The sequence below is a fragment of the Pelodiscus sinensis genome, chromosome 10 (genome assembly GCF_049634645.1).
Source record: "Pelodiscus sinensis isolate JC-2024 chromosome 10, ASM4963464v1, whole genome shotgun sequence".
Classification (NCBI taxonomy): domain Eukaryota; kingdom Metazoa; phylum Chordata; order Testudines; family Trionychidae; genus Pelodiscus; species Pelodiscus sinensis.
In genome coordinates, this window is record NC_134720.1 from 27,053,534 (window position 1) to 27,073,641 (window position 20,108).

The 20,108-nt window shown below is 40.1% G+C and overlaps 1 protein-coding gene across 9 annotated transcripts in view; it reads left to right on the top strand.

Moving 5' to 3' along the window:
• The window catches only part of MED12L (mediator complex subunit 12L), a 348,149-nt gene that overhangs the window by 280,533 nt on the left and 47,508 nt on the right, over nt 1-20,108 (top strand). For all 9 annotated transcript variants that reach the window (XM_075937723.1, XM_075937724.1, XM_075937726.1 and 6 more), the window contains 10 exons: nt 55-245; nt 587-748; nt 4,196-4,307; nt 6,147-6,236; nt 7,705-7,814; nt 8,394-8,529; nt 8,918-9,079; nt 12,171-12,533; nt 13,667-13,823; nt 19,330-19,541. In XM_075937723.1, the coding sequence (XP_075793838.1) occupies nt 55-245; nt 587-748; nt 4,196-4,307; nt 6,147-6,236; nt 7,705-7,814; nt 8,394-8,529; nt 8,918-9,079; nt 12,171-12,533; nt 13,667-13,823; nt 19,330-19,541 (1,695 nt within the window). The remainder of the gene's footprint in view (nt 1-54; nt 246-586; nt 749-4,195; nt 4,308-6,146; nt 6,237-7,704; nt 7,815-8,393; nt 8,530-8,917; nt 9,080-12,170; nt 12,534-13,666; nt 13,824-19,329; nt 19,542-20,108) is intronic.

A 20,108-nucleotide genomic window follows, 5' to 3' on the forward strand; every position in this document is an offset into this window, starting at 1 on the left:
AGTCCATGAGCAAACATACCATGAATATGCTAGTTTACTTATGTTTCACTGTAGGGTTCTGGGTCTGTGGCTGAAATGAACAGCTTGTTGGATAATATTGCAAAGGCGACAATAGAGGTGTTTCAGCAATCCGCTGATCTAAACAATAACTCTTCTAACTCTGGTATAGGCCTCTTCAATCCAAACTCTGTTGGAAATGCTGACACAAGTAATACAAGACAGAATGGTAAAAAGACATTCCTAAGGTATTTTTGTGTAGCACCTTTTTAATTATTTTAACTGACTTAATGGTTAATAATCCATAGAATTAAATGAAAACTTTGACACGTATAAAGGCTTTTTGCCTTTGAAATGGGAATGTTCAGGAAATGATACCTTGAAGGTTACTGTTTTACTTTTGTTTTATAGTAAACATTGGTGTTAGCCCCCAATTTTTTGGAATGTAGCATTTGTGGCTGCTTTGCAAATACTAGTTATCCTAGAAAAACTGTATCATCTGTCTCATTGCATTGGTTACAATGACTGAATATTATGTCAAGAGTAGATTGAGATTCTGGATGAAATAAGTTTGTGATTTTGCTTTCAGCTCTTCTGAACGTCAAGGCGTATGGTTGGTGGCTCCCTTGATTGCAAAACTGCCTACCTCAGTTCAGGGTAGGGTCCTGAAAGCTGCTGGAGAAGAGCTAGAGAAAGGTCAGCATTTGGGATCATCCTCAAAGAAGGAGAGAGATAGACAAAAGCAAAAAAGGTACAACCGTTAGCAATATTTGTATGCAATTTCAGAAGGCACACGGAAAGTAGAGCTTTAGGGGGGCTGTGTTTTTGCTTTTGAAAATCTCATAGGTCATCTTTTGGTGTTGCAAATCCCCAAATCAGCTGTGGTTCAGATCCTAGTTCTATTTTATCAAAAACAGTCAGTTTTGAGGGAAGTGGAGGGAGGAGAGATACACTAAATGTTTCCATTTCTAAATGGGTGTACAGGACTCGGATTAAATATTATGCAAACGTGAATAATAAAGGGATGTGAAATCAATATGTATTTAATACACCCCAAATTACAACTGCCATCTCTTGCCTTCTTCCAACACAGGATATTTTTATAACCATTAAAATGTCAGTCTTAACATTGTGTTTTGGCAGTGTCATACCTAAGTTTACACGTAGGGGTGTGTCTCAAAAACTTGCCACCTGTTTGCCTATGAAAAATTGATAATCTTGTACCTGGACCTGCACTGCTTCCTTGTATGTCCTTAGAGTTATTCTATGAATTACCCTGGATGCTGTAATTAATTACATCCTTTAAATTCTTACCAACTTCTCCTTTTGTGTAGTTGTTCCAAGAAATCATAACTTATGGTACCAGATTCTCTAAATCAAGTGATATTTCCTTGTTCTATATGCAGATAGTTGAAGTCACTCATGATTGCAACATCATGATATTTTGTTACTTTTTTTGTTTGCTTCAGCATTATGTGCTTAGCATATTTTTCCTGACTAATAGACCAGTAATATGACTTTACCAAAACATTTAGCATTTGTATTTATATGGACAATACTGTATGATTCTCGTTAGATTCTATGGAATAATTTTTGTATAGTGCTATTCCCCCACCTCTGCAACCTAACCTATCTTTCCTGTATAATTTACAGTGAATTTTATCTTGTCATTGCAACATATTTGAGAGATGCCTAGTATTTTGAGGTAATCTCCATTGCTAGGCATACTGGTTGTATAAGAGACATGTGAGTTTGGTTTCATATTTTTTTTTACTGTGTCCATATATTATTTAATTCTTTTGTCTTGACACACTTTTTTTGGAGCTTACCTCTTTGATCTCAAGCTGGTTCCTTTTCCAAGTCAGTTATAATTTCTGCCCTACCCTATACTGGATACAAATAACACCTTTGTGTTATTGACGTTCTTAGCATATTTCTTTGATTAACTTGAGTATTCCTTTGTACCTCTTTGTTTTTTTCCTAGCTATTTGTTTGTTTAAGCTTCTAACATTTCCCAGTTTGCTATTTCAGCAGCAAGATTCCGCACTAAGATGAAACCATAAGAGTCTCCCTTCCTGCCCATAAGAGTCTCCCAGTGCACAGAAAAGTTAGCCCCCTCATTTTGATATAATCTTCTCATCCCCATGTGAAGATCTGGAAATTTCTCCTGCGTAAACGTTCCTGTGACAATCAAGAGAAAACTTTCATAGACTTTTTATATCTATGCTTTGTCTTTGAGCATCTCTGCGCCAGAGCAGGAAGTTGTGATTTCCAGCATAGTTAGACCAACCCCCACCAGAGTACTAAAAGAAGTAGTATGTGCATGGCAGCAGGAGGGGCTAGTACCCAAGCATGTACCTTTGGTTTCAGATGAGATTGTACTAGACCCTAGACCACTTATGCTAACATGGCTTCACTTCTATTTTTAGTGCACTACCTAAATCAGAACTAGTGAGTATATGTTGATGTGAAGTTAAAATTACATGTGTAGTGCTTCAGTAAAGGCACACTGAGATGCATCTACTTGAGTAAAAGAGAGAAACTTTTACTGGTGCTTGCATGGCAAAGCCTTTACCACTTTGGAGAGTTTTAAACTTTGTTTCGTCTTATATCATCTACATTATTGTCAGAGAAGCTCCTGATCGGAGAATTTTTATCATCAGTTGTGGTGACGTAAGAGCTGGGGGGTGCTGTTTCGTTTTTCAGATCAGTTTGATAGCAATGATAACAATTATAACAATCCACATTGGGCTTTTCTGCAGAGCAAATGTGTTATAGAAATTGTTGAGAGAATGAATAGGGATTGCTATAGTGCCATCCTTAGGGCCACTACTCGGGCCAAAATCACACTTTGACTTATGCTTTCAACAGAAAAGTTTTTCTGCATTGCTTTTTTTTATATCTTTGGAATTTTTGGACCCTTCTAACTACTTATCCCCTGAATTATAAAAGCAAAAATTAAATGCTGAATACAGCTGTTGAACAGTTGTATGCAGACGTGCATGTGTTGAAATTAATACGTACATTTGATTTATAATCTATAATGGTGTACAGAACTGTCAGTGAGTGTTACACAGTGAAAGATGTGTCTACATTATGAGGTAGGGATGTGATTCATTTGCTTGTTATACATATACTCATGTTAGCTGTCATTGAGTTAGCATGAGTATACACTGGTGGCTATGATCTGTGTAGTGTGCTGCTTCTATCCCTGATACCATGGCTATACTGCTATTTGTACTCATGCTAGCTTGATGAGAGTTAGTGTGTGTGTGTGTGTACTCAAGTAGGATTACCCTAGATCATAGGGTAGATGGAGCTTAAAACAATGTTAAAACAACTGAATTAAGCTTATCTGAATGCAAAGGCCTCTGCTGAAGTTTTTACTTTTTTTCTTCCTTCATATACTACTGCATGTTTGCACATTTATTTAATTTTCTGTTTGAATATATATTCCATTAGACTGGGTCTTGAAGTTCTTACTCCAACACGGTTCCTATACCCTTTAATGGTAGTTTTATTGGGGGTCGGTCTTCACTAGGGAAAAGTTGTATTTTTAATTCATATTAGCTAAATTTTGTTACAATTCCCAGACAATTTACCGGGACCAGTTAACATAGCTTAAAACTACAACAGCCTTCTCTTCACTAGGATTCTAACACAGGGTCATTAACTTTACTTAAAAAAAAACCATTAAAATCCTGGGGAGGACAAGGAACGTGTTATTTTAAAAGCATGTTAGAAGAATGAGGTAAACCTTCAGGAAAGGTCTGGGATTTACTGTGCCCAGCTAACATGGATTAAAACTACCCCTACAGTGTGTTCATGGGATTTTTAACATGGATTATTAACATGGATTAAAAATGGCTCATGTTTTCCAGAGTATGTCCTGACACTGTCCTGCAAGGTGCTGTGCCTCTTCATCTCCTATTGGCTGAAACAGGGGGTGAAGGGTTCAGCTCCACAGCGCTTCAGGATTTGACTCTTTATGCTTGGATCGGTCCACTTTATACACTCTCTGCTTTACACTTTGTTTAATTTCTGGCTTGCAGGGCTGTAACTTACTAAAACAGAAGCTGAAGTAGATCTCAGCAGCATTTTCTTCCAAGGAAAAATTATAGGGAAGGAAGGAAATGGAGAAGGGAAGTATCAGAATCATTTTACTAATTGAGTCTTATGTGTTTTGCCTCTTTTAAAGCATGTCTCTATTGAGTCAGCAGCCTTTCCTTTCTTTGGTACTCACTTGCCTTAAAGGACAGGATGAGCAACGGGAAGGGCTTCTAACCTCACTGCAAAATCAAGTTAATCAGGTAAAACAAACATGTATTAATGAGCACTCTTCACCTGATATTTGTGCCATCAGTTTTATGTGTATCAGATCATGCGAAACTGGGAAGGTTCCTAAAGGTCAGCCCACTGATTGCAGAAATGAATTGTCAAATGAAGGAAGAATTGAAGATGAAAAAAACTTGAGCTTATCTGCTCATAAGAATGAGCAAATGTTCCTTTAACAGCAAATGAAAAATAACTTTTTCCTGCTCACTGACCAATAACATTCTTAGAGTGTTTCTAAAAATAATAGAATAAAAGCAATTGTGGATTTTCATTGACAGGGAAACCCCTCCCATCGTTTCATGTCTGAGTTTTTCCAATTATAATTTTTTTATTTTTCTGGAAAAAGGTTTCTCTTTTTAGTTGATGCTAATTAGAAATGTATATTAATATTTTTGTAAATTATTTATCCGAAAATTATTTAGTCCTCCAAAGCAACCCTGCAACTTTTTTTTTGCAAATTTATACATTCACATGTCCATCTTCCCTGCCACTTCTACACCAGTTCCTCCCTTCCCACCTGATTCCCATTCTAGCCCTCAAGATTGTAAGCTCTGTCTGATACTGTCTGTCTTTTTATTGCCTGTTTTCAGTGTCTCTAGATGCTACTTGTGTCAGATCTAGTCCCTGGCTTTGCAGTAGCATCTGGAGACACTCAAAACAGTCTCTTTGGAACCTCCCTTCAGGAAATTGAAGGATGCTATCAAATCCCTCCTCACTCTTCTGCAAACTAAATAAGCCAAAATCCCTCAGCCTTTCCTTATAGGTCATGTGCTCCAGCCCCCTAATCATTTTGGTTGCCCTTCTGCTGGATCCTCTCTACTGTGTCCACATCCTTTCTATAGTGGAGGGCCCAGAATTGGATGTAATACTCCAGCTGTGGCCTCACCAGAGCTGAATAAAGGGGAATAATCACTTCTCTAGATCTCCTGGAAATGCTCCTCCTAATGCACCCCATTTTGCCATTAGCCTTCTTGGCTACAAGGGCTCACTGTTGACTCATATCCAGCTTCTCATTCACTGTAATCCCCAGGTCCTTTTCTGCTGAACTGCTATTTAGCCAGTCAGACCCCAGCCTGTAATAGTGCTTGAAATTCTTCCGTCCCAAGTGCAGGACTCTGCACTTGTCCTTTTTGAACTTCATCAGATTTCTTTTGGCCCAATCCTCCAATTTGTCTAGGTCACTCTGGACACTATCCCTACCCTCCAACGTATCTACCTCTCCCCCTAGCTTAGTGTCATCCACAATCCAATCCCTCATTCAGGTCATTAATAAAGATGTTGAATAAAACCCTAGAACCAATCCTTGGGGCACTCCATTTGAAACGAACTGCCAACTAGACATCGAGCTGTTGATTACTACCCATTGGGCCTGACAATCCAGCCAGCTTTCTTTTCACCTTACAGTCCATTTGTCCAATCCATACTTCCTTAGCTTGCTGACAAGAATATTGTGAGAGACTGTATCAAACCTGATGACTGAGTTCTTAGCCTGTGGTATTCTATGTGGCAGAAAATATTCATTTAACAGAATGGATGATAAAAAATGTTTCCCTTTATAAAAACAGTAGCAAGATATAGTCTCACTATCAAAGCTAACAAACAACTATCTCCTCTATTTTAGTTCATTGTAGATATAAACATTAAATGGGGCTAAAATGTATCGAGCCCAAATTCAATGAAGGCATGAAGATTAAAAGTGAGAAAATTCTTCCATAGTTCTTTATAAATAAGACTGTATCAAGACGGGAGGAGTAAAACTATTTAACAGTTAAATGGGGAAAATCTACATATATTCAAATAACTGTTGTTCTTAGATCCTAAGTAACTGGAGGGAAGAACGATACCAGGATGATGTTAAAGCTAGGCAGATGATGCATGAAGCCTTACAACTACGTCTTAATTTGGTAAGGAAGAAGCATGAATGCATTTTCCTTTGTATTTGTATTATCTAAAACAGCCATTGACTTAACATTTGTTTGCAGTTAACAATAAAAGGCAAGAAATGTGGAGAATAATGAAGTCTGCCTGCTTGCCTATTGGGTTTTGTACTGCTGCCCATATCCTTGGTACCTTCTACATAAAATCAAATAGCAATAGCAAGGTCCCTAGCAGAATCAACATTTTCCCCCCTTTCTCTTGTCCTTTCTTCCTTTTCCCCCTTACCTATATTATGTTTGCAGAATGTCACAAATATGCTACCTTTTTCTGGAAGCTGAAAGCTTCAGTCCTTATGAACTGGTCACTATATGTTGATATAAAATGACTTTTTTGGAAATGTGCACTTGTCAGCTTAGAAAATCTCAGCCATAACTAGAAGATTCTGCCACATGTGGCAGCTGTGTGGCTAAATTCTAAATCAGCTTTGACAATTTTCACCTAGGCCTCTAACTGTTATGTATAAGTTGAGAGAGGTGGTTGAACAGCATTTTCCTCATTTTAATGCAACTCCCAATAAATGCTTAGCACAGCAGAATAGCTAACACTTAGAAACAGCATGCAAAGGCAAAATGGGGAAGCCCCAAAATAAAACAGAACAGCTGGGTGAAATCAGCAGATTTTAACCAAGGAGAAAGTGCAATGCTGAGCAGTCTTACAGGCAACAGACCCAGTCCTCTCCTATTTAAGTCAGTTTCATGAGTAATGTGGACTTTCAGTAGATGCACGACTGGGACTTAAGATTGTTACTCTGCACACTCTAAGAACATTCCTTGTACAAAAAAGCCAGCATGGAAACAGTTCAAGCCTTAGACTTTACTGAGAGAGACTGAATTGTGCCTACAGCAAGAGAAGCAACAAATAAAACTTATAGTTAAATATCTCCCTAGCATGTGGCTTCAGACCAGAGGTTAGCAACTGATCCGCCCTCCACTAAAGTCTGATGGAGGAGATTGGCTGACAGTGCATTGGGTATAGAGTCCCAACTCTTCAGTAACATGAGGTTCATGTGCTTCCCATGGTCAAGGCATCAAATTTGTTGCAATGTGTAGCTATTTCAATCTAACTGTGAGCCAGTGTCACCAATTGGTAGTATCCTTTTCTTCAGATCTTTCAGCAGCAGCAACATTAACTATTTTTACTCTAATTTTGGACAAAGAGAAATTGTAACCCTTTGAAATCAGTGAGAATCATTCCATTAACCTCAGTGGATGTAGGATCAAGGTCAAATGTGTTAAGACTGATATTGCAATCTTTTTTTCAGCCCTTTTTTGCAGTGTTATATTGAGGCAGGGAGAATCAAATCTTATTGTCAAATAATTTCTCTATTTAATGTATAAATTACTCAGTGGAGACAAGCCATCAAATCTAGTATAACTATTAAATATTTTTAAATATGTAAACATGTATATGTTTGTTTTATTGTTTTGCATGTAGGTTGGTGGAATGTTTGACACTGTGCAGAGAAGTACTCAGTGGACTACAGACTGGGCATTGCTGCTCCTTCAGATAATTACTTCAGGAACTGTTGATATGCAAACCAACAAGTAAGTTACTCTTACTATTCAATAGTTCATTAATATCTATAATACTTTGAATGTATGTGTCATATGTATGTGTTTATCATAGCTTACTGTAGTCACAACCCTGATTTGGGGAAGTGCTCTTGGGGGGGGGGGGGAGGAACGACACTTATGCAAGAATTTAAAATTAAGTACTTCCTTAAATACTATTCTGAGTAGGGGTGTATTTAAGCATGTATTTGGTGCTTTCCTGATTCAGGGCCTATTTTTTCTATTGGCCATTTACATCAACAATTTATATGATGTTATAACCTACATAGGCTCCTTTTTGCAGATATTTGTGTGCACTTGTTTGACCAGGCACCTACATGTTACACTGGGAGTTATACAAGCTGCATGGAGTTCATGAGTATGCAAAATATGCCTGAAATATCTGGTTCCATAGCCTAAACAAGTGTCAGTAGTCTTTGTCATAACCTAGTTCCAAGATGTTTTGATGATCATGTTACTATAAAAGTTAACCCAGCATTTAAAATTCTATTACAAGATGTGTCAGTATTGCTCTTCAAGACGCAACATAATACTTGTCTTTTTACATCCTAGTGAATTATTCACAACTGTGCTTGATATGCTGGGAGTTCTCATCAATGGAACTTTAGCCTCTGACCTATCAAATGCATCCCAAGGGGGGTCTGAAGAAAACAAAAGGGCATACATGAACTTAGTGAAAAAGTTGAAAGTAAGTTCTGGACCTCTGATTTTTAACTGCACTCCTGTTGAATCATGGTTTAGATCTAGCTTTTAATTTTATCAGTTTAACTGTGAAGGGAGGGAGGTAGAAAGAAAAAAGATACTTCAGCAACAAGTACCCTAGCAATACCTGAAGAAATATTGTCATCCATTTAGTCATGTTTGAGACTTTTAAATTCGCTTTTCACTTAAATCCTGTTTATCTTGTTTATATCTTCTGTGTTCTGGTCAAATGAAAGGCAATTGCAAAAGGATTTATAGGTGGAACAAAGGCCAAGTTAAAACACCCGATTACTCAATTAAGTAATTCATCTGGGAACTTGCTGCTTTTGAATTGTGAAAGTATTGTAACATTTGAACTTTTTTTTTCCCTCCAGAAAGAGCTAGGAGACAAGTGTTCGGAAAGTATTGACAGAGTTCGCCAGTTGCTACCTTTGCCAAAACAGACGTGTGACATTATCACCTGTGAGCCGATGGGATCTTTGATTGACACCAAGGGAAACAAAATTGCAGGATTTGACTCTATAGATAAGAAACAGGCAAGAGTAAATGCTTGTCTTAGCATCTCAATTTTATTATGACTTTTTTATGCATATGCAAGTCAAATAGTTTAAATTTTTACTGTGTATGACTATGTATCTGAAACTTATGAGAGTACTGTACCTCTGTTTTATTGTGCCTTCCTTAAAAAGCAGAAGTCTTTATATGCATAATCACTCTTTAAAAAAAGGTCCATATGGTTACCAAGTTGTGAGGAGAAATAGATGCTCTTGGTATATTGAGAATTCTCAACCTCTTGGAAGAGTATCTTTTAGAATTTTTTTTCAAGATAATTGACCTTTTATTGGTACAGGGGTGCATGTATTAGAGATAATATACTTTTTAATTTGAGCTGTGTGAAAATTCTCACACAGCTGGTGACACTTTCTAGATTTCATTGCCAACTCCCCCTCAAAAAAACAACCAACCCAAAATCCTCAGTCTGCCCTCCTAGAATCATAGAATATATGGGTTGGAAGAGACCTCAGGAAGTCACCGAGTCAAAAAACCCTGCTCCAAACAGCATCAAGGCCTCTCCCCCCCCAACTAACTGTTTTTCTAAACCTACTTACACATCCATTTAAGGTCATCACTGGCAATGCAATTACAGATTACATCATATTCATATGTACAAAGGATGGACAGCTCACTGATATTTGCAAGTTTTGAGAAGATTGGATAGATTTGGTTCAGATATCAGCCGTGGAAAATTCATTATTTTTTAGATAGTCCTGTGTAATTATCAATCAAAATCTACCAGTTTTGATTGTTTCACTTTATTTTTGCTTTAATTAATACATAAAATTGGAGATGCCTTACTAATTAAATTTGAACAAAAAGTTATTATGAACCTCTACAAATAAGGGCCCTGGAGTTCGAGACCCAGGTTCATTATAATCTGATCAGAAATGACTTTTTTATTGTTTAATTTTACAATCTCGGGTCTTGATTGCCATCTGTTATGCATGTTGCCAATGGAGGAGACTAGCAGAGGAGGTCTGAGAAAAACTGTTGCCCCACCGGGGCACAATCATCCAGCCTCACAATCAAACTTTCCTCAAAAGTGAACTGTGCCCCTACCCACAGGGCATATCAGGCATATAACAAAGGATGGGGGTATACCTTTAAAAATCATTGGAGGGATTTGATAGGGAGGTTAAGTACCCAATTGATTTCCTTTTCCTGAAGGGAGAGAACAGTCTCTGCTTCTCAAAATTTGGGAAGTGCTGTTCTGTAAAGCAAGTTAACTCATGCACAGTTATTTCTCCTTTGAAGGAGGGTCTTTTTGGACTAGGTATGTGAAACTGATATGTTGGGAATGCATTTCTGGAATGTAACTTGTTCCAGACATTTCATAAATGAGCAGTGCAGACCAGCTTCCTTAGATGAGTAGCCCTCACAAAGTTGTCTACCTTTATATAGAGAGGTATATAAAATCATGAGTGTGGAGAGGGCGCATAAAGAAAAGTTATTTATTAGTTCCCATAATAGAAGAACTAGAGGACACCAAATGACATTAATGGGTAGCAGGTTTAAAACTAATAAAAGAAAGTTCTTCTTCACACAGCGTGTAGTCAACCTGTGGAACTCCTTGCCAGAGGAGGCTGTGAAGGCTAGGACTATAACAGAGTTTAAAGAGAAGCTAGATGATTTCATGGAGGTTAGGTCTATAAAAGGCTATTAGCCAGGGGATAGAAATGGTGTCCCTGGCCTCTGTTTGTCAGAGGGTGGAGAAAGATGGCAGGAGACAAATCGCTTGATCATTGTCTTCGGTCCACCCTCTCTGGGGCACCTGGTGCTGGCCACTGTTGGCAGACAGGCTATTGGGCTAGATGGACCTTTGGTCTGACCCAGTATGGCCGTTCTTATGTTCTTATGAAGAGTAACAAGAATGATTAAAGATCTAGAGAACATGAGCTATGAGGAAAGACTGAAAGAATTGGATTCGTTTAGTTTGGTAAAGAGAAGAATGAGGGGGGACATAATAAGCAGTTTTCAAGTATCTAAAAGGGTGTCACAAGGAGGAGGGAGAAAAATTGTTCTCCTTGGCCTCTGATGATAGGACAAGAAGCAATGGGCTTTGTTGAGATATGAAAAAAATTAATAGGGGTCCAGGATGGGCTATACACTGGTGGTTAAGGAGTTCAGCCACAGCCTTACCCTTTAAACATGCTTTTTTCCCCTTTGTTACTGCAGTCTGGAAAGATATATTAAAAGTCTGGCCAAAACTGGCATTATCCTTTCTGGATAAAGCTTTTGAAAGTGAAAGTAGTCAAGACACAGATTTTTCGGCAAAAAGCCACATAAACCTCCTTTTTTGAGGAAGAGCAGCTCTTCGACGATGGGGGGCTTTGCCGAAAAATCCGGGTCTTAACTACTTTCACTTTCGAAAGCTCTGCTTTCAAAAGTGCGATCAGAAGAAGATATGTAAATTCCCATTGAATTTGCATATCTTCTTTCTACCGTTCCCCGTAGTCTAGATGATCACACAAGGTCCCTTCCAGTTATAGTGTTCTATGATTTTATGTAGGTTTACATACATTTTCACTTAAATTTCAGATTGTAAAAGTAAAGCTAGGGCTTTAAGTTCTACTGTGCTATTCCGTTTTTTATTTTACAACCCAGATTTTACATTTCTTGATGACTCTTATTCATATGTATTTTGAATATATGTACTGAGAGACTGTTTTAGTCCTATGTCTTAATCTGGTAATTAATATTTTTGCTAATTAAAAGGTAGATTATTTGCACTGATTTCCAAGGAATCTCTTGCATGATAGATGAAACATAAGAAACGTATTGGAAATTAGCCATATTTTCAAAAAACCTCTGTTAGAGTGATCAACAAACAAAACTATGTAACTGTAGCTTGATTCATTCTAACAAGTGTCAGCCTCAGATAGTAGTTATATCCCCATACAAGCATGTTTTTGTGTTGAAGAAAACAACATATCCATATATTGATTTTTAATATAGGACACAAAAAGCAGCTCAATTCACATTATTTTGTTGTTAAAGTATCATTTTAAGAATGCTATTCTATATTATTATTATATATTATTATATTTTGTACTTTGTATTTTGAAACAGGGTCTTCAGGTATCAACAAAACAGAAAGTGTCCTCTTGGGATTTATTTGAGGGTCATAAAAATCCTGCTCCACTTTCCTGGGCTTGGTTTGGTACAGTTCGAGTTGATAGGAAAGTGATTAAGTATGAGGAACAGCAGCATCTTCTCCTATACCACACACATCCCAAACCCAAGCCACGAAGCTACTACCTCGAGCCCTTATCGCTTCCTCCTGAGGAGGAAGAGGAAGAGCCTACAACCCCCATTTCTCAGGAACTAGAAAGGAAATCAGCAGAGCTGTCAGATCAGGGAAAGCCAAGCACAGATGAAGAGAAGAAAACAAAAGGCAGGAAAAGAAAGACAAAATCAAACTCAAGAACTGATGTAAGTGACTAACTACACTATTAAACAAGTAACCAGGAATTAAAAGGTTTTTTGCTGCATTTGTCTTGCAGGATCAAGTGCTAAGAAGAAGGTTAATAAAATTAAGTGATAAGACAAAATGTCACCAGACAAGCCTGCCTAAAGGTCTGATGTACAAGAATGCACTAAAAATTAATTATACTTATACATTAATATGAAATTTATAGGTTTGACCTCCCTGGTCTGATATCCTTGGGACCTGACTGGTCCTGGAAGAGGGATTTTGCTGGACCATGGAAGGTCATTTCTGGCCCCCCTGCTGCCAGCCCCCTCTAGTCCTGGCACAACTGCTGGCCTTCCAGCCAGCTCCTCCTTTGCACTGGCCCCTGCTGCCCTGATAGTCCCCACTGCCCTGCTGGGCAGCCCTGCTGGGCAGCCCTGCTGGGCAGCCCTGCCACCTCTGCTTGCTGGGCTCTTGCTGCTGCACTCAGCAGCCCCTTTGCCTCCACACGCACCCAGCTCTCATTGCCATGCCAGGCTCTTGCTGCAGCATCTGGCTTCTACCACCACCTGCATAGATACAGCTCCCATTGGCTGCAGATTGCCGTTCCTGGCCAATGGGATTGGCAGAAAACGGTATGGAGTGGGATACCACTTTCTGCAGCTCCCATTGGCTAGGAATGGCAATCCACAGCCAACAGGAGCTGCAAGCACCTGTACCTGTGGAGGTGCATATAAATATAGTGGTAGTAGACCACCAGGGGCTAACCCAGTCCAGCCCATGGGCTGGTTATTGCCCACCACTGCAGTAGCGGTAACTTTAATAGGGGTTTGGGTTTTTTTGGCCTTTTGTGATGTTTCACTTTAGATTCTCCATGTTATCTGTTGATATATTATAAATTGTACGATTGTGGTGTTTCCAACTATGGAACGCAGCAGATACTTGTTTATAAGAAGTAGTAAGATGGAACATTTAAGAGAAGCTGTCATTTTTAATTAACTATGAATAGTTAATGAATGCTGTTTTTACAGCATGCTAGACTACAATAGGAACTATCTCCAAGCTTTAAATAATTTAGTAGGAAAACTGGCATTATTTATGAGTGAGTAGGGTATGAATGTCAGTAACATTCCTTTTTTATGGTATGTTTAAGGAATATCCACAGAACAACTTATATAGAGTGCCTCCCAACTATTCACCGATTTCCTCTCAAATGATGCATCATCCCCAGTCTGCCTTGTGGGGTTATAATATTATGGGACAACCACAACAGCCTAGTTTTTTTGTTCAGAACCAGCCCCTGACACCAGGTATGTGTAGACTTTTTAAGTAAAAGGGGATACATTATTTGTCATATAATAAGTATGTTACTTCTTGAAATAGCAGCAATATTTTACTTTTACCTTAGTCTTTTTCCCCCAAAACATGATGTGACTACTGAAGGTCCTGAGTTTTAATCCTTAGTTCATGTACTACAAGGGCTTGACTCTCTCAACTGAAAAGCTTTGAGGATCATCCCCACTAACGTATTACATTTGCATTTTAGCACTAAGAAAATGTAATTTTAAAAAATGGTATTTGCCTTGTTACTTTGATTCATGATGTAGATTTTGAATTTATTCTAATCCTGGTTGTTGGTTTGTTGTAAATTGATCAATGTACCACTTAAAATGGACATAAATGCCATGGAATAATAGGTATCCGTTAGCATTTGCTTGCCATGTGTGTTAGTATAAATTATTTTGTTTTTCATTTCATGTCCATGACCAATGAAAATATTTAGCACACTACAAGTGCTAATGCAGCAAATCTTTTAATGTTATAAAATATTACTACCACATTATGAAGGGAAATTATACAATATAAAAATTGTATAAGTTTGGTTACAAATATATAAGCATAAAAGATTTCACACAGTACCTGTTAGGGTTCCAACAATGCCAGAACCATACCCACCAGGGGTCTCAACGTTGCTAATGCCAGCGTTGCTGAGCTTAGTGTGGAGGATGGCAAACAATCTTAGCCATACACCATAGAGAAGGCTGAGGCTCAACCTTTGGTACAGAACTAATTCACCCACACGCAGACACTGCACAGTGGCAAATTGAACATCTACAATAACTATTAGGGAATGGAGTCTCTTGGAAATGGAAACTTGCAAGGAATAAAAGAGAAGGAATATAAAGCTCTGTGCCTAAATCACTTTGATTATTCAAATAGGAATTTTTCTGTCCAATTCTAGTCACAGCGATCATAAATACCATAGTTTTGGTAGTACAGGTGTGGTATCTGGGCTCCTGTCACTTTGACTGTTAAATATGGGTATCTTCTTTGTATCTGGCCAGAGGATCACAGCCCTGAGTCCATGAAGGTACTCCTCAGGCCATGCCATTTTGACCAAAAGTCCACAGCTGGCTAGATTTCAGATACTCTTAACTGCCACCTCTTAAAAGTTGGAAATTGTTTTACCTTTTTGTGATTATCTGCCTGAAATAACTGGGTTTCAATAAAACAAGGCTTATAGAAATAGAAAAATAATATAAAACAAGAGCCTATACATAACATAGGGTAAAGCTTAAATTCTCCGCATGCTAATCTAAATACATACAAGGTGCAAGCTAAACTATTGAGGTTGTTATAGGGAAGAATCAATATTTTATATTTCTTCAGATAGCTGTCTTTTTCCCTGTCCTTTGGTCAGGATGGTATGCTTCAAAACCTTTCCCTGGGATTTGCGGTTTCAAGCCCTCTGGTTTTCTGGGGTGATCCTCAATTCTACATGTATTAGATGATTTACCCTATGTTGCTCAGGTCCCTAAAAGCAGGGGGCTAGTGGTGTGGGGTTCCAAGAGTCAGGGCAGGGGCTTTTGAGGATAGGGGTGGGCTCAGGGCAGGGGTTTGGTGTGGGGAGTTACAGGGGTCAGGGTGAGGAGGAGCTCAAGGCAGGGGACTTGGAGGTGTGTTGGGGCTCACTGGGGCCACCTGAAGGAGTGAGAGTGGTGCTGCTCTGGTAATGGCAGCCTCCTGGGGCACCCAGGGCTGTGCTGCCTGGCTGGTAGCTCCTCTCTGTGGGGGCTCCTCTGGAGGGAGGGGAGGGGGGAAATTCAGGGGAAGACAGGGCTGTGCTGCTTGATCCCAGCCATTGGCTCCTCTGGGTGGAGAGGGGAGGGCTAGGGCAATTTTCCCCCAGCTCCAGCCAACAGCTGCTCCTGGATTGGGGAAGCAGCAGGGCTGTTCTGCCAGTCCCAACTAGCAGCAACATGGAAAGCTCTGGCCACTCTTTTTCTGGTGCGGCCTGCCCCCTGTGGTCACTGTGCAGTATAACTGTCCCCCTGCACTCCGTGCCCCCTGTGGTCATTACAGAGTATAACTGTCTCTATTCTGAGACACTTCCTCCCCCTTTTTTCCATGTTATCCCATTTTCCTGGCATAACCAAATCTCACGTTGCTTTGAGATATGAAAAGACTGGGGTGGGGAAGCTATGGCCTAGGAGCTGGTGCTCCAGTGCCCTGCTACTCCACCAAGAGGCTGGAACACACAAAATCTACTAGGCTGCCCCCCCCCCCCCCCCCAAGCTGGTGTGCAAGGGAAATCTGGGCAGTGTCTTTCTCTTCCTCAGTCAGGGGCCATGGCAGTGAGGGGGGTTTGTTCTGTTTTGTTTTTTGCTTCTCACTTATGTGAGGCCCTGACTGACTTTTCTGTGGGTCAGTGGCCCCTGACCTAAAAAAGTTTCCCCACCCCTGCAATAAGTAGCTGCACATCAAATTTGGTTGTCCTATATTTTACCATTTAGGGGGAGTTCTTGAACAGACAGAGAGACTGACTCGTGGATAGACAGACAGATGCACAAACTCTCTAAAATATATAGAGAGAGATATTACAATAGTGCTGTCACAGTATTGATAACTCATAGCTGGGGTGCCTCCTCCTGGCCACTCTGGGAGATAGCTCAGCCTATTGTCCTTTTCTCTCGGTTTCCCAGCTCATCATCTTATTCTGTGACTCTGTGGTCGTTCTGTTTATGGCTTAACTTTCTGGCCAAGTCACAATGGTCCTCCCCTTCCTGTGTTCTATCAAAGTCCTCTGTGCCATCCCAGACCGTTCTTAAATCCACTGCTCTGGCTAAATCACTTCCTGTGACCAGATGAACAGTCGCAGATAGTCGTCAAGGTGACTGCCATGTCTGTGTCACTCATTCATCGGCTGGCGTGGGAACCAGGGCCCACCCACTACTTTGGGTTCCAGTCCAGGGGCCTCTTTCCAGCAGCCAAGATCTATATAGGCTGAACATCTCTAGATCACAACTCTGAGGACCTGACTAGTGCCAAGCCAGAGAATTTGCTGAACCATGGGTGGTCAATAGTGTAACAAGCGAGTCTCTTTTTATTTCATCATCATCATCTTGCCTGAAGATAGCACCTTCATTATAGTGAAGCTTGAACCACTGTTGAAGTACACTGTCTATATCACTGCATTCCCCTCCCTTGGGTGTCTTACAAACACTCATACTTTTTTAAAATTTGTGGGAAAACCCAAGTATTTCATTCTTTTGCGTCTGTGCTCCTGGCCTGTTGCACTAGTCAGGAGCACAGAACAGCATGTAGAGTGAGCAGTATGTGTCTGGATTTGAACCGGGGTCTGGGATCCTGCTGGTCAGTACTCACCAGGCCAGCGGGAGGGTAGGGGAGAGCCGGTCAGGTACAGCACTCAGCCCATCCTGCAGGGAGATTTAGGAATTTGTTGTGTCCCTTCCCCGCTGGCACTTCAAGGGTCCTGTGCTGATGCCACCCCTCTGCCTGGTGGCTGAGCAGACAAGGGGGAGTAGCTATCCACAAAAATGGTCTGCAGCTATGAAATGGATATCTGCAGATATGCAGTGGTCTATGAATAGTCTTGCAGTAAAACAAGTCTCAACTATTGTTCGTCCTGCCACGACATGTGTCCATGTCACCTGATGCAGGAACCCATCTTGGATGCTGTATTTTTCCACTGGAAGTGTGAAAAGCTTAAACTGAACACAAAAGAGAAATAAGGAGGGAAACCGAACAATAAGGGCAGCTGACAGATGCCAGGAGACCCTTGGTTACCACCCAAAATGACTACTAGAAACCAAATCGAAGACCAAACAATGGGAAGGATCAGGCCCAAGTTGGGAGGCTTCCCAACTTGTGAGCAGAGATGATTAGAGCTACCGTTAGGATAAGAAATTGCATGTAACAAGTTTCTTAGCATATTAGGCTTAGTTGGCATGTTTTATTTTGCTTAATAACTTACTTTGAATCCTACCTTTTACCCTTAATAGCATCACTTTTGTTTATTAATAAACTCGGTGTAAATAATAGTTCTGGGAGAGAAACAGCTGTGCATATTTCTTTCATTGATAAAGGAGGCAACCAAATTGTGAGCTTGTTCTGTATACAACAATTTACAGAGTGAGATGGATTATCTGGGCTTCTGGTCCGATTGGGGCTGTCCATCTAGGTGATGTGGCTAGTCTCTTTGACTGACCCTTCCCGGAGCTGGGCTGATCTCACTGTCTACTTTCCTCTCCTCTGAGCTGTGATTCCAACTCTGCGCCAGCACTGGAGTAACCGGGAGGGTCTGGCTCAGCAGGACAGGGTGGGTAGTAGGTACCAAAGGGCAGGTTGGTGGGCTCAGGATATTTCAACACATCAAGTGACAGTCCCAAAGGGATCTCTGTAACTGAAGCTGTCATAGTCCCCTCTCAGTCTTCTCTTCTCCAGAGCCCATTTATTCAATCTTCTCTCATACATCATGTTTTCTAGATCTTTAATAACATATGTTTATTTTTGTCTGGACTCTCTCCAATTTCTCCACAAATTTTCTGAAATGTGTCAGCCAGAACTGAACAATAATACTCCAGTTGAGGCCTGCCTAATCAACGTGGAGTTGAGTAGCATTACTTTTCATGTCTTATTTACAAGATTCCTTGTAATACATCTCAGAATGATGTTTGCGGGTTTTTTTCAACATTGTTGAGTCATATTTAGCTTGTGGTCCACTGTGACTTCCACATCCCTTTCCGCAGTTCTCTTTCCTAGGCAGTCATTTCCCTTTTTCAGTGTGTGCAACTGATTATTCCTTCCTGAGTGGAGCGCTTTATTGAATTTCATCCTGTTTACCTCAGACAGTTTCTCCAGTTTGTCCATTTTTAATTTTAATCCTATATTTCAAAGTAAGATATTTTACTTTGTAATCCTTCACCTACATTAATCTTTTCTGGGCAAGCACATGCCATGATAAGGACCTAGAATTTAGGAGTTTACTTTGATCTGCCCCCTAAAACACTTCCTAGAAAGGTATTTCCAATGATGTACTTCTCAGACGGTTCTGATGGTCTCTTATTAAATGATCTTTGTATGTTTCTTAAATCCATTCAGGATTGTGTATGTTGCTTTGGGCAAGCACTTTAGTTTCGGTTTTTCCAGTGTCAGACTGTTGCAAAATGACAAGCTATTTTGTGTGTTTGACACAGAAATTGTCTCCTCTCTGAGCTTTATATCTGAGGCACTCCGATGTTAGTTTTGGGCGCCAGCTCCATTATTAGAACCTGGAAACATGGATAGACTTCCAGCAAAGTTCTGTTCTAAAGGTGGTCTTCTTTTTTTGAAAACCATGTTTGCCTGGCAAGTGTTCTTTCTGGAACTATTAATCTCAGTCCAATTCTCTGCCTTTAAAGAGATAGCCCACCATAATTTATTCTACTGCATATATTCTACTGCATATTAACAGCAATCTGTCAGTCCCTTTTGCTTTAAATGGAAGGAGAAACATTTATATTTTATGTTTTTTAGGTTCCCGATTGGATCCTACAGGATCTTTTCTTCCAACGAACACCAAACAAGCCCTGTCAAACATGCTACAGAGGCGTTCTGGCACCATGATGCAACCACCCTCCATACATGCAATTACGTCTCAGCAGCAGCTGCTTCAGATGAAACTTCTGCAGCAGCAGCAGCAACAGCGGCTACTCAGGCAGCAAGCCCAGACAAGACCTTACCAACAGGTTTGTTCAAACCCCAAAATATGGACAGGGAGGCTTTTGTTTCAGCTTCTGTTATAATTAGTTGCATGTAGGCCTGTGAGACTGAGAACCATCTGAGGTTATTTTGACTTCAGTTTACTGCCACAGCAGCAGGTACATGTGTGCGTGCTCCACCAGGCCCATTGTCAAACCAGCCACTTTGTCTGTGTCCTTTTAATGTCATGAAATCATTGGCCTGTCTTCTGCTGCTTAGTGACCTTTAACTTCACTGTTAGCAAGTGTACTGGTATTTTAAATGCATGTAAAAAGGACCAGGTCCCTTTTTTTGGTAGACGACATGTTTAGAATTGAATACATTGACCGCAGAAGTATCATCAGCGATTTCAAATCCCTTCAGCCCTATTCTGATCTCAGCAGGGTGTCACTTACCTTATAAAACTAGGTGTTACTTAAAACTTCAATCAGTGCTAAAGAAGAGCTCATGAGCACTGTGCTTGCGCTGCAACTCTGACAAAATGTATGCCTTTCCTATGACGCTGAGATTAATTTTGAAGTAGAAGGTTCCTATTCATCTTCATACTGGTATCG